At 40.5% G+C, this 12,305-nt stretch overlaps 1 protein-coding gene across 6 annotated transcripts in view; it reads right to left on the reverse strand.

Annotated features, from left to right (window-relative positions):
• FAM91A1 (family with sequence similarity 91 member A1) overlaps positions 1–9,805 on the reverse strand; it is a 39,290-nt gene extending 29,485 nt beyond the window's left edge. For 4 of the 6 annotated variants that reach the window (XM_070477045.1, XM_020891142.2, XM_070477043.1 and 1 more), the window contains exons 1-6: positions 9,484–9,805; positions 4,589–4,673; positions 3,405–3,556; positions 1,763–1,820; positions 1,015–1,082; positions 354–485 (exon numbers count right to left, since the gene is read on the reverse strand). In XM_070477045.1, the coding sequence (XP_070333146.1) occupies positions 354–485; positions 1,015–1,082; positions 1,763–1,820; positions 3,405–3,556; positions 4,589–4,673; positions 9,484–9,555 (567 nt within the window). In that variant the 5' untranslated portion in view covers positions 9,556–9,805. The remainder of the gene's footprint in view (positions 1–353; positions 486–1,014; positions 1,083–1,762; positions 1,821–3,404; positions 3,557–4,588; positions 4,674–9,483) is intronic. The other 2 variants (XM_020891144.2, XM_070477046.1) reach the window with 1 other exon arrangement.
• Positions 9,806–12,305: the final 2,500 nt, after the last annotated feature.

Here is a 12,305-nt window from a genome sequence, read left to right on the forward strand (position 1 = left end):
ATATAAAAAGCACTTGGAACAGTGTCTGGCACCCTGAGCATACAATAAGCGCTCAAAAAGTGTTATCAATGTTCCTGCTGGTAGTTTCGGCATCACGTCAACTGTACATGAAACATCCATCTAATTAAATCCCCAGATGACCGGACATGAACCACATCAAGTCTCTCTCATTAATGAAGAGTATTTTCGAAACTTTCCAATATTCTCAGCTACTGAGATCATTTACAATTTTGAATTTAAGTTTAATTTCCTTCAGGAACACCAAATTGTGTCACGTTTTTTAAAAAGTTCTGCAACTATAGTTAAATATAATTTTTTTAAAATAAAAATGCTTAATTTCTAAAGATACCTACCTTTATGTCATCTTCTGTGATATATGCGGCCTGCACCACCCACCAGGCCTCTATGGCAATTTCCACTGGCTTTACTGGTAAAAGATCACGTGCCGTTTTCCTTCTGAAAAATTTCTGCAATGGTTCAAATATCTGAGAATTTGCAATCAATCTAAAATTACTATTTTCTTTTTTATTAATCATGCTATAACAAGATCGTTTCTAATAGGCTAAATATCTTAAAATTCTCACATTTTAAAATCTAAGGTATTTTAGATATACTGAATGGAGAAAGTCATTCTTAAATTATTTCAAAATAAATTACTTCAAAACACTATCATTAAATCTGAATCTAAATCCAGATATTAAAAAGAAACCCAGGTGAAAATGTGTATCAATTTCACTCATAAACTGAACCATAGGAGTGGAATGACAGGTTAGAAAATCAATGGAGCAGATTTTTAAAAATAAAGGAAGCATCCTATGCCTTAAACATTTTAAATTCAGTAAGCACTTAAGCTATAACCTAAAGATATTGATGAGCTGTTTTTGTATTATTTCTGTATTAAGCATATTTTATTTGATCCAAGAAATCACAATTCATTATTTCTACTACTTATACATTTAACAAGACTGTGTGATAAGAGGGACAAGAAATGAGAAAGAGAAACAACTAGCTTACTTTTGATGATCTGCACTGATTCATCAGATCAATGTATTGGTTTCTTCCTATGCCAAGAAGCCTTAGACCTAAAAGAAAGAGTCTTTCTTTTAAAATCATTTAATACATCTTGAAAAGTCAGTACACACACAAGGAAAAAACCTTTGACTTTTGTTCCTCTTTTGATTATTACTGACAATTAGGATCAAATTAAAAAGAAGTCTTCAAACGAAATACAAAAGAAAACCAATTGGGAGAGATAAATTCATGCTGACACTTTTGACAATGCTAAATGAGAAAATTTTTTAAAAGCAGAAGTCCTCCCAATTCCAGGAAGTCAAAGTGTACTTCTCAGCAAAAGTTTCTTCTTAACACAACAGAACTGTCACATTTCAAATAGACACACTTCATTAAAATAAGTATAATTTAAAAAAAAAAGCAAATTTTGTTAGTAAAAACCATGTACTGTGCTGCAAAAATACTGAGTGAATTTTCTTCCTCATTTAGTATATACCACAGCCCAAGTATGAAAAGGAACTTCACTGTCTAGAAAGTGACTAGTCCCATTTGTCTGATTCTGCCACTCCAAAATATCCCTCTCTTAGACATTTAAAACTAAATCTCATACTTGACTTGTAACACCTGATAAAATAATCAATAATCTTGCTTATGTTCTCATCTTTCATGTTAAAATCCACACATTACAACACAGACAAGAGCACACGTGCGCAAAGACACTAAACATTACCTGGCTCAGAGTAATACTTACAGTCAGCAGCAGTGAAATTGGGCAATGAATCATAACTTTTCTCACTGTTCATAATGTCCTTTTATAAAGAAAAAAAAAGTAAATGTTAAATGCAAAACGTCCTTATAGAAAACACTGAGATCAGAGTTTGGCAACCTGTGCACACATGTCACAGAGCGGCACATACCACGTGGTCTCCTGTCTAGTAACTGAGGGTCAGGCTTTCCAGTCTGGGTTCCTCACAGTGCTATGAAGCCCAGACAGTTGCCCTGCAACCTCCGCCCTGCAGAGGCTATGCAAGGAATACCTCCCTTTGAGCTCAGGGTTGCAGGCTCTCCACACTTCATACCTGATCCCAGACTCCTACCCCAGGACAAGAGAGAATCCCGAGAGAAGGCCTGACAGTGGGTCCCGGCACTGCCAACAAAGACCTAACCACTTGGTAGTCTTGGCTCCTCCAAGTCGCAACCAGCAACACAAAGTCAGCATCTGGCTTCTTCCAACCCTCATCTGCTTCTCCAGTAATAAACCAGCTGTTTACTGTGGGGATAAGACCGATTTTCAACCCAGAAGTTACACCCAGCGGTTTAAGAACAGAAACCAGAGAATAGCAAGCATATGGATGCAACTGAAAGCTGGAAACTGGGACAAAATCTCACTGTTATCTCGCCCACACCTGTGGAGGACACCAGGAAAATATCAGAGACAGCGACAACCACTGTATGTACTGCTCAGCTGCCACCTTCTTTATGCTGCCCTGGTTCCAGGGAAAAGGACTGACAGAAACCCCGCTGCCAGGCCTCAACCTTTACTTTCTATTTCCTCCAAAACAGAGAGACAGGAGACACGGGGCGGTAGCAGTGCCTTGAAAAGGGGGCCTAAGAAGACAGGCAGAGGGAGCTCCTGTGAAGGCAGCCTTATCCTAACGGCAGGTAGCCTCATCTCTACTGCAGGCGCCCAGCTCCTTCAGTTCTGTGTGCCCTCTGCTCTTCAAGGGGCCGGTGAGCCCAGCACAGCAGCACTCAAACAGAATTAAATCACCAGTGAATACCAGATAAATACTGCCCATTTTTACATAAAGCTCCCTTAAAAGCAGTATATAAACTAGTACTTAAGGCTATTCAACACAAGCCTATACACTGCTTTTGGGGAAAGGCTAACATCTAAAAGTTAATAATCACAGAAAGATTAGCAGTCAGGACCAGTAATCTATTTCTATTCTTCTGACACATGCATTATATAATGTTGAGTCTATATCATCAATGAGTCTTTCTACAGTTAGCACATAGCTAAATACATTAAGCTTCAAAGCTTAATATTCAATTCTGTCAGCCACATTTTCAACCTTAACCACGTATTAAAAGCAATCAATTTTATACAAACTGTGCTAACATAAATGACTGATTAACCTATAGCAGCAGAAGGGGTCAACAACATCTTCAAGAACACAGAATAAGGACAGATACTTCCCCACTGTGAAAACACTGCTAGGACAACAACTTGTAGCACAACAGCTACCTTGTAAACAACTGTGCTTTTTACACCATCAGTTCAGAAACAATGTCCACTGTGGCTGGGTGCCACAAAGCTGGTCACCGTCCACAAAGTGTCCGTGACATGAAGTCTCATCCCTCCCCTAGATTCATACATCCTGTAAACTCACCTCCATGATCCCAGTATAATATGAGAATGGTGTTATCCTCAGGCCTTTTACCATGATGTCTGATAAATGATAAGGGTACAGCATGAGATGATCTCGACTGTACTTCAACAGTTCCTCGTAGTACTTGCGTTCATCTTTCTTGACATGCTTAACTGGGAGACAAAGGGAAATTCTCCAGTTTTATTTGACGTCTTACCAGTAAATGCAATGTTAAATTCTTTACAAGTTAGTGTTGTAAATGCAATGTTAAATTCTTTACAAGCTAGTATTAATTAAAAATAAAAATATGTAAACTGGAAGAGAAAAAAAAAAACCTAAGCTGGAACAAAGAAACAATTATAGCACAAGAAACACACTTCAGAGAATATAAGTAAAATGTATAATGGGACAGATAAGTACAAAAGTAATTCTTAACAAATCAAAAAGCAAAGAAAGCGAGCATGGAATGTCTCCCCACCCCCACCCCCCAACCATAAGCTATAAACCATCCAACCCCTTAGTATGATACTTTACAAAATAGCCAATCTGAATGGTAGCTTTCTATGAAATCAAGTCTATTTTAAAAAATTATTTGCTGGCCTTTGTGCTTTAAATGTAAAAAGATCTCTGAGTTCCATAGAATACACACTTCACATAGAAAACCTCTCTCTGAAATACTATGTTTAAAATAACAGTAACAAATGGGAGGGAAGATCAGCAGGGCAGCAGAATAATCTGACAGATAAAAGTCAAACATTAAAAAAGAGAAGTTCAAAAAACATGGAGCCAATTATGTTTAAAATTTGTTCCAATTATTATAGAAAGAGGCTTTATTAAAGTTACATTATTTGGAAAATTTATAGAAAACAAAAAACTCAAAGTCAAAAATCAAGAAGTAATGTAATTCTGGCATATTTTCTCACAAAAAGTAAAAAAGAGGACATCTGAATCGAAATTAGTACTCTGTAGGTAAAATAAATCTATAAACAAGACTCTAAAAAATAATTTTCATTGGAATTAGAAAGAAAAATCTACTTGCTAATGTAAATTATTGTTAGGTGTAATGGGTCATTATAGAATTTCATAAAGCCTGTACATGAACGATTTCAGTACTATGAAATACGGTGAAAACATAGGAGAGATTTATGAAAATGTTAACTCAGTAACAGTCAATTCTATCTCAATGTAAAAATCTCTCTACTTACCTAAGTTATTTCTATATCGTAACTGATTACGGATACTGTACAGGACAACCTGCTTCTCATATTCTCTCTGTGAATTTCCAAGACTCTAAAAAAAAAAAAAAAAATTCAAATAGATTTTAAATAACTAAACCAACATAACTCTCCCTCCTTAAAATTTCAATACCATGCCCCTCAATTTTATCCTGGAATCTCTAAGTTCAAGAACTGAGTAAAGGTTTTCTTAAACTTTATCACACAAACTTTTCTGCAATGGTATTAGAGCAAAAAAAACAATGTGTTTATCTTCAGTCTGCCTCTCTAAAAGGATTTACTGATTCTATCTAAAGTATTTTATATGTGTGTGTGTGTGTGTGTGTGTGTGTATATATGTATGTATATATATATATATAAAGAGAAGTCAGAGAGCATAACTGCACTTAAAAACTAAATTTGACTAATAAAAAATTTCCAAAAAAAAAAAAAATTTCCTTCTTGCCAGTTTCCAATTTGTGTGAATAGGATGGATGGTTTCTTGCACCTACATTTTTTTAAATTTAAGAATGGCCACTAAGAACAGATCCCTGTCTGATAACTACTTATAGCTGAAGGTTATGATTATTAAAAATTAAGATTTCTGAGGAATGTATATTTCAAATGTACCTCTAAATAATATTATTTCCTAAAAATGTCATCTAACTGTCTCATTAGAAGACATTTAGACAATTCTAGAAAATAAGAGTTGCCTAAATTTCCAATATATTTTTTAATGAGCAAAATACTTTCTAGCTGTGAACTTAAGTGTTTTAAGTTCAAAATTGGTTTTTCATGAAAACAAAGTGTAAGCTGGTCTGATTAGAGTTACCATTACATTCAATGTGAGACCATAAACTTCATTTAATATGTAACTGCTATCCCCCTTCTAATTAGCCATGATCTTTCCAACATACTATAAAAAGCATCTTAAGAGATTAATGGAATATTCATTGGAAGGACTGATGCTGAAGCTGAAGCTCCAATACTTTGGCCACCTGATGCCAAAGAACTGACTCATTGGAAAAGATCCTGGTGCTGGGAAAGATTGAAGGCAGGAGGAGAAGAGAATGACAGAGGATGAGATAGTTGAACGGCATCACCGACTCAATGGACAAGAGTTTGAGTAAATTCCAGGAGGTGGTGATGGACAGGGAGGCCTGGTGTGGTGCAATCCATGGGGTCGCAAAGAGTCAGACACGACTGAGCTACTGAAGAGGTTAATGACAGAAAAGATCAGAGGATTCAGTTACTATACATCTTACTCATAGGTTTTTGAAAACCAAGGTAAATGTCCACATACATACTTTCATTTAAGGCCATCTTCATAAGACAGATGAAACACATTTAACTGGTACATAACTGGAACTATTGGTGGGTAGCATTTTAAGAAAAAAGGGACATAATGTGAGAAAACTAAAATGCTGAAATACATGTGCTTACATTATTTTCATCCACTTTAACATAACAGGTAGTTAGAAGTTAAAGTTTATCACAGAGAAACTGCTCTCCCATCTCTGATGCAGCCCCAAAGCCAAGCTCAGGACTGAAGATATTTAGGGGATTCAAAATACCAGGCTTTCTGTAAAACTTTTAAAGGATCTCCTCTAGCTCTACTGCCAAATAAAAGTCTCTTCTTCAAGGAACACAAAACACCCATACACACACACACTCACTCACACAGCAGACAATCTGCTAAAATCTTAGCAACTCTCAAACTTGAGGATTTGCTCTTCTGTTTCAAAATAAGTCCCTTAATTTACCCTAACTTACAACCATTTTCTTCCTTTAAAATTCTGTTCCTGGTTAACTCCAGGATACAAAGTGTAAATCAAACCACTTACACAAAATATAAGGGCCCTGTTATTTGTAAGCTAATTAGAGAATAGAGCTATTAAACATCTAAGTCTTTGCCATAGTCATTAAGTAATGACTGGTTCTGATCAATACATATGTGCACGCACAAATAACTAAAAGCTACATTAAAAGCTGATTCTATTCTTCACTACCCTGGTACATAAAATATTAACTGCTTTGTTCACAAAGATTTTTTGCCTTCTCTTCCACCCCTACCCCAAATTTCCCACCATTCACACTTTAAAACACTGTTGCCTCTATAGGAGGCAACTAAAGAAAGGTCATTTTACTCTGAGACAGTGCTGACCCTGCAGAAATTCCAACCAGGTCTGATAAATGAAGCTGGGCTGCATATAAAAGGAACTGTAACAGATGGAGTGCCACAGAAACTGGCTGTAAAACATCCACTGTGTATCAGATTAGCATAAAGCATTTTTTTCTAAAGCTTTTGCTCCACAAATCCCATCCCAATGTGTACCCCCCAAAGAAGTACATAGTTTTTTTTTTTTTTAATTGACCCTCCTTGGATCACACAGAACCATATCATAAAAGCTCCCTTCAAATAAAACAACTATGAACTGTTTTGAACAATGAATACGGGTAAACCTATAGTTTTACCAGTAGTCCTCAAATCCTCAAAAATCCCCCCCAAATCCTCAAACAATGGTGTGATCCACAACTTTTTAATATATTCTTGGAAGTCTAGTATAGCTCACACCAAGTAAAAAAACCTTTCACCTTATTTATATAAAAATTTTTTATTTTTTAAATTATTTTAAAAATTAAAAAAAATCTGAATCACCTTCCCCCAGCTTTCAGAAATGAATCACTTCCAAATTAAATGCCTCAAAACCTACTGGAAACTCCTATCAAAATACTTAGTATCTGTTAACACCAAAAAAAATCCAAATTCTTTTCACACCAGGACTAGTCCCCACTTTTAAACTGACTGAGCTTTAGCTCCAGGAAAAAAAAATATCAAACTGATGCTATCATTCCTTCACTCCAAAAATATTTACTGGAAGACAACTACAACCCTAGAGACGAGATACAGTGCTGGGGGTCAACCATTCTAGATTTAAGTCAGGGAAACCTTCCTGGAGGAGTTAACATCTGGATTCAAGAAGAAGCAACAAGTAATCTATGGAGACAAGTGGTAAAAGGGCTGTGTTTGCATTTTAGAACCTTACCCCGGTATAGTATAGGGAATGGACAGGAGGGTCTTTTTCTGAAGGCAAGAGACCAGAGAGAAAGCTGATGTAGTAAACCAAGGTAGAGCCTGACCTACGAAAACAGAGCAAGGCTAAGTCCACGAAGTAATTCGTACAGAGGGGTTTTGCAACACCTTCAACAAGTGGAAGCTTATCCTAAGCTAAAACATCAATTCTTTTAATTGATGTTAGCAAAAGAAGTTTTAATGTTATGTTTGTACCAGATTATAACACTGTTTGGAGATTATTTTTAATAGTTGTGACTAAAGTTTAGAAAGGCTTTTGCCAACACTAATTAAGATCGATTATTTCTGTTGGACATAATGGAATCAGCCATCTCGTATCTATTAAGCTACATTTATTGTTGTGAAAGGAAGAGTAAACATGGAAACAAAGGATTACTGGTTCTTCCAGTTGTCTTGCCATATGCCACACAAAACTCTAAAAACAGAAAGTGTCCATCAAGGTCCTCATTCAAGCTTAACAAGAGAAACTTATTCCTCCAGGTTTAGGGCTTTCTTCTTCCTGCTCAAGATTAATGTCACAAGGGCAGCCCCTGCCACCCAAGAATTCAGGGTTCCTTAAATTTATCTTTCCACTTTCTTGGGTTTTGGTATCTTGAAGTGAAAGCATTTTCTCTGCCACATGATACAGTGCCAGAACCTTAAATTATTCATTACCTGGAACTAAGACCCCAAGCTGAGAGAGGAGGCAAAGTAACAATCTTTATACTATCACCACCACCACCCCAAACCCTCCAAATATGCCAGTGTTCAGAACCAATGGAAAACAAAATTTCACTCCCAACCAAGTAAAATGGTGGGAACCTGAAGGTCAATCAATGACCAGAGAAAAACAGTCCCTCCTTTACAGCATTCATCACTTCCTTCATAAGCTTCAACACCACTCGCCATACCACATATCTACTCATTTGTTTACTGTCTTTCTTTTCTAAAATGTTAAGCTCCATGAAGACAGGGCTTTCTTGTGTTGACTGCTGCAAATTACCCCCACCTAAAACAAGGCGTAGTACATAGTAGGTGTTAAATAGGTGTCTGGGAAACTGAGTAAAAATGACACTCAAGCACTTGAGAACTACTTCTGAGGGGGGGAAGAAAAAGACCAAACCTCCTTGTCACTCTCTTGTTGCAACATCTCTAATAAAGCCATCTCCTTGGGAGGCTAAAGTCCAACAAAAGAAAGCAGAAAAGCTCTACAAAATCCGGCCCTGACAGCTCCCACCCCCCAAGCACTAACCAAGCCCCACCTCCAGACTGTGAAAGCACGCTTTCGCTCATCTAAGCTCTTTAAAATAACTTTCTCTCTCGTTGGAAAATCTTTAATCCCCCTCTTTTCTAGCTATCTCTTATTTGTCTTTTAAAACCCATTTTAAATGCCTCTCCTACACATCCTCCCGATGCTCCATTGACATTTTCTGAGTCCCCTATACTATGATGCTGGTTCGTGTGAGCAGCTATTAGCCTGTAACGCAGTCATTTGTTTCTCGTCCCTTTGCCACCATCCCCAAGTTCTCAAGATCAGGAGCTGTGTTTCAAATTTGTTTCGAAGGTTAGTCTAGCCCAGTGCCTGGTGAAACGGAGACCGCGTGCGAAGGCGCCAGGCGAGTCCAGCGGACACCATGCCATCCCATTTCTCAACAACCCCATCCTGCCCTTGTGGCCCCAGAGCCACCCCCTCCCCATCCGCGGGTCTGGGGTCGGTTAAAACCAGACCTTTAGCGGCGACAAGGCCGGGAGTGAGCCCAGAGGCGCGCGAGCAGGTGGCGGCGGGGCGGGACCGGGTCCCCAGCTTCCGTACCTGCCTCACGTTGGCCGGCAGCTTGCTCCAGGGGTAGTTGTGCCGGATGTGGAACTCCACGTCTATGTTCATGATGCCCGGAGCCTGGGCGGGCGGCAGCGGCCGGGATCGCCGCTGGAACGACGCCTCCCGCCTGCCAGCCCTCGGCCCGTCCGGGGAGCTCGCGGGAGGCCCCGCACCTCACACTGCGGACGGCCCGGGCTGCCCCATGGCCTGGGCTCCCGACAGTTCGGCGCGGCCCGGGCCACGGGGCACGGGAGCTGCGGAGAGGGGCGGCTGGGAACCTCGGCGGCTCCAAGTTTCTTCCTAGTTTCGGGCTGGCCGGAAATGGCTTCGGGTGTGCGTCACTTCCGCTCGCCGGAGTGGGACCGAGGGGCGGGGCCGGGACTGGCCTGCTGCCCAGCCCCCTGCACGCAAGTGGACCAGGCAAGTGGAGCCGGGTGGTACCCGGATAGTGACTCCGTGACCGCGCGCCTCGTATCCCTCTGTTAGTCTCTGGATGAATCAGTTGGGTTTGTAATGTCATTACTGGATGACCCACTTTCCCCAAATGTGAGCCCGGGTGGCCCTGGAGCAGGCCGTTACAGGCACCCGGGTGTGATACCTAGAAGGAACGACTTGGGATAGGGGCCATGGTCGACTTTTAAAAGTGCAAGAGCAGTGAGGTCCCGGGGGCCCCCCAATAGCCAAGCCTGAACCGAGGCCAGGGGGAAGGGGTCCAGGTCATGAAGGAATGTGTGAGTCAGCTGTCCCCAGAGTGGAGTGGTAGAGCAAAGGGCTAGTGATCCTTCACTCCAACTGGTAGTTGTTGCATCTGGTGCGAGAGAAACAACTGGGCTGTCCTTCAAAGGTCCAAATTCTCGTTTTGTTTTGTGGACTGCCCTGCAGCTTGCAGGATCTTAGTTCCCCCACCAGGGATTGAAGCTGGGTCCTCAGCAGTGAATGGCACAGAGTCATAACCACTGGACCACCAAGCAGTTCCCACAAAGGTCCAGATTCTTACATGGTTGGGCTTCAGGGAACTGAATGTTAAACAGCTGGTGCTGATGTGGGAGAGGCTGCCAGAGAATCTAAGATAAACATTCTTGCATACAGCTGCTCTACTCCTTACAAATGTCTCCAGAGTCAATTTTAAAAGGCAGAAATTCAGCCTATCTTAATTTCAATTCTATTGGGAAGGAATTTTTGAACACTTTCGTCCAGAATTTGTTACACTGGCTTAGCAAATTCATGACCTTTGTTACTGGCAAGTAGCCATAGACCAGTTCAGTATTTTTGTGACTACATTTCAGTTTTAAACAATGGTTTTAAATAATATTCTATTACACACATGCCAGATATATAACTGGGAAAGTTTTCTAATGCCTAGGGCACAGCTCAGCAGCAGGCCAGTCCAACACATAGCAGAGACCTCATTATGTCTGATGAGTTGAAACAAATGGGCTTCCCAGGTGGCATAGCGGTAAAGAATCCTCCTGCCAATGCAGGAGATGCAGGAGACACGGGTTCCATCCTTGAGTCAAGAAGATCCCCTGTAGGAGGAAGTGGCAACCCACCCCAGTATTCTTGCCTGGAGAATACTATGGACAGAGGAGCCTGGCGGGATACAGTCCATAGGGTCACAAAGAGTCAAGAGTGGGACATGACTGAAAGCAACTGAGCATGCAGGCATGCACTGGGTCTTCTTAATTGCAGCACGTGTGATCTTTTTTTAGTTGCAGCATGTGAATTCTTGGTTGCCAGTGGCATATGGGATCTAGTTCCCTGACCAGAGATCAAACCCAGGCCCCCTGCATTGGGAACTTGGACTCAGTCACTGGACCATCAGGAAAGTCCCCATGGAGCCTTGGTAAACAGTAATGTCCATCCTTTTAGGTCCTTGACTCAGGCCTCTGGTCATTTTCTGCTTCAGTAGGACTTTGCCATTCAAGTTTCAGAGAGGTCAGAAACTGCAGAGTGTTAGAAGCCCCATCCCAGAAGCTACCATTCAAATTAACTTTATGGATAAATAATATGTTTAAAATTACAAGTGCAATGAGATTTGGTCTTCTCTGGCTTTACCAGTGTGGACTAAGGAAAATTACTCAGGTGTCTTGAGAAGCTGCCCTTCAGAAAGACTACAGAACTATTTCATTCCCACAACTTCAATAAAAATAAGGAGCAGAAACAACCTGAAAGTAGGGAGTTATCTGGTCTAATTTCACGGTCTCCGGAATATTACTCCCTGTGGTCGATAGATTAATGACTCCCAAAATGTCCATGTCTCAATCCCCGGAACCTGAGAATATGTTAACCTCAGGAGGCAGAAGGGACTTTGCTGATGTGATTAAGCAAACGATCTTGAGATGGGAGATTATCCCAGATTATCTGAACAGGCTCAATGTAATCCCAGGGTCCTTAGGAGAGGGAGGTGGGAAAGCCAGAGTCAGAGATGAAGATGTGGCAACTGAAACAGAGGATGTAGTGACACAGAGCCACAGGGCAAGGAACATGGACACCTTCTTGGATCTGGAAAAGAAAAACAGGTTCTCCGCCAAAGCTTCCAAGAAGATCCTAGCCCGGCCAACTCATTTTGGACTTCTAGTCTCCAGAACTCTTAAGATAATGCATTTGTGTTGTTATATGCCACTACATTTGCAATAATTTGTTACCATGTCCATAGGAAATTAATATCCTCCCACACCAATCAGGTACTCCCAACACTCAAGCAGCTGATGCATCAAATTTCATAATTAAATCATTTTAGTTGAAGTATAAATACCCTTGGAACTTCCCAGGTGGCACAGTGGTAAAGAATCTGCCTGCCAATGCAGGAGATGCAA

The sequence above is a fragment of the Odocoileus virginianus genome, chromosome 15 (genome assembly GCF_023699985.2).
Source record: "Odocoileus virginianus isolate 20LAN1187 ecotype Illinois chromosome 15, Ovbor_1.2, whole genome shotgun sequence".
In the NCBI taxonomy this organism is placed as follows: Eukaryota; Metazoa; Chordata; class Mammalia; order Artiodactyla; family Cervidae; genus Odocoileus; species Odocoileus virginianus.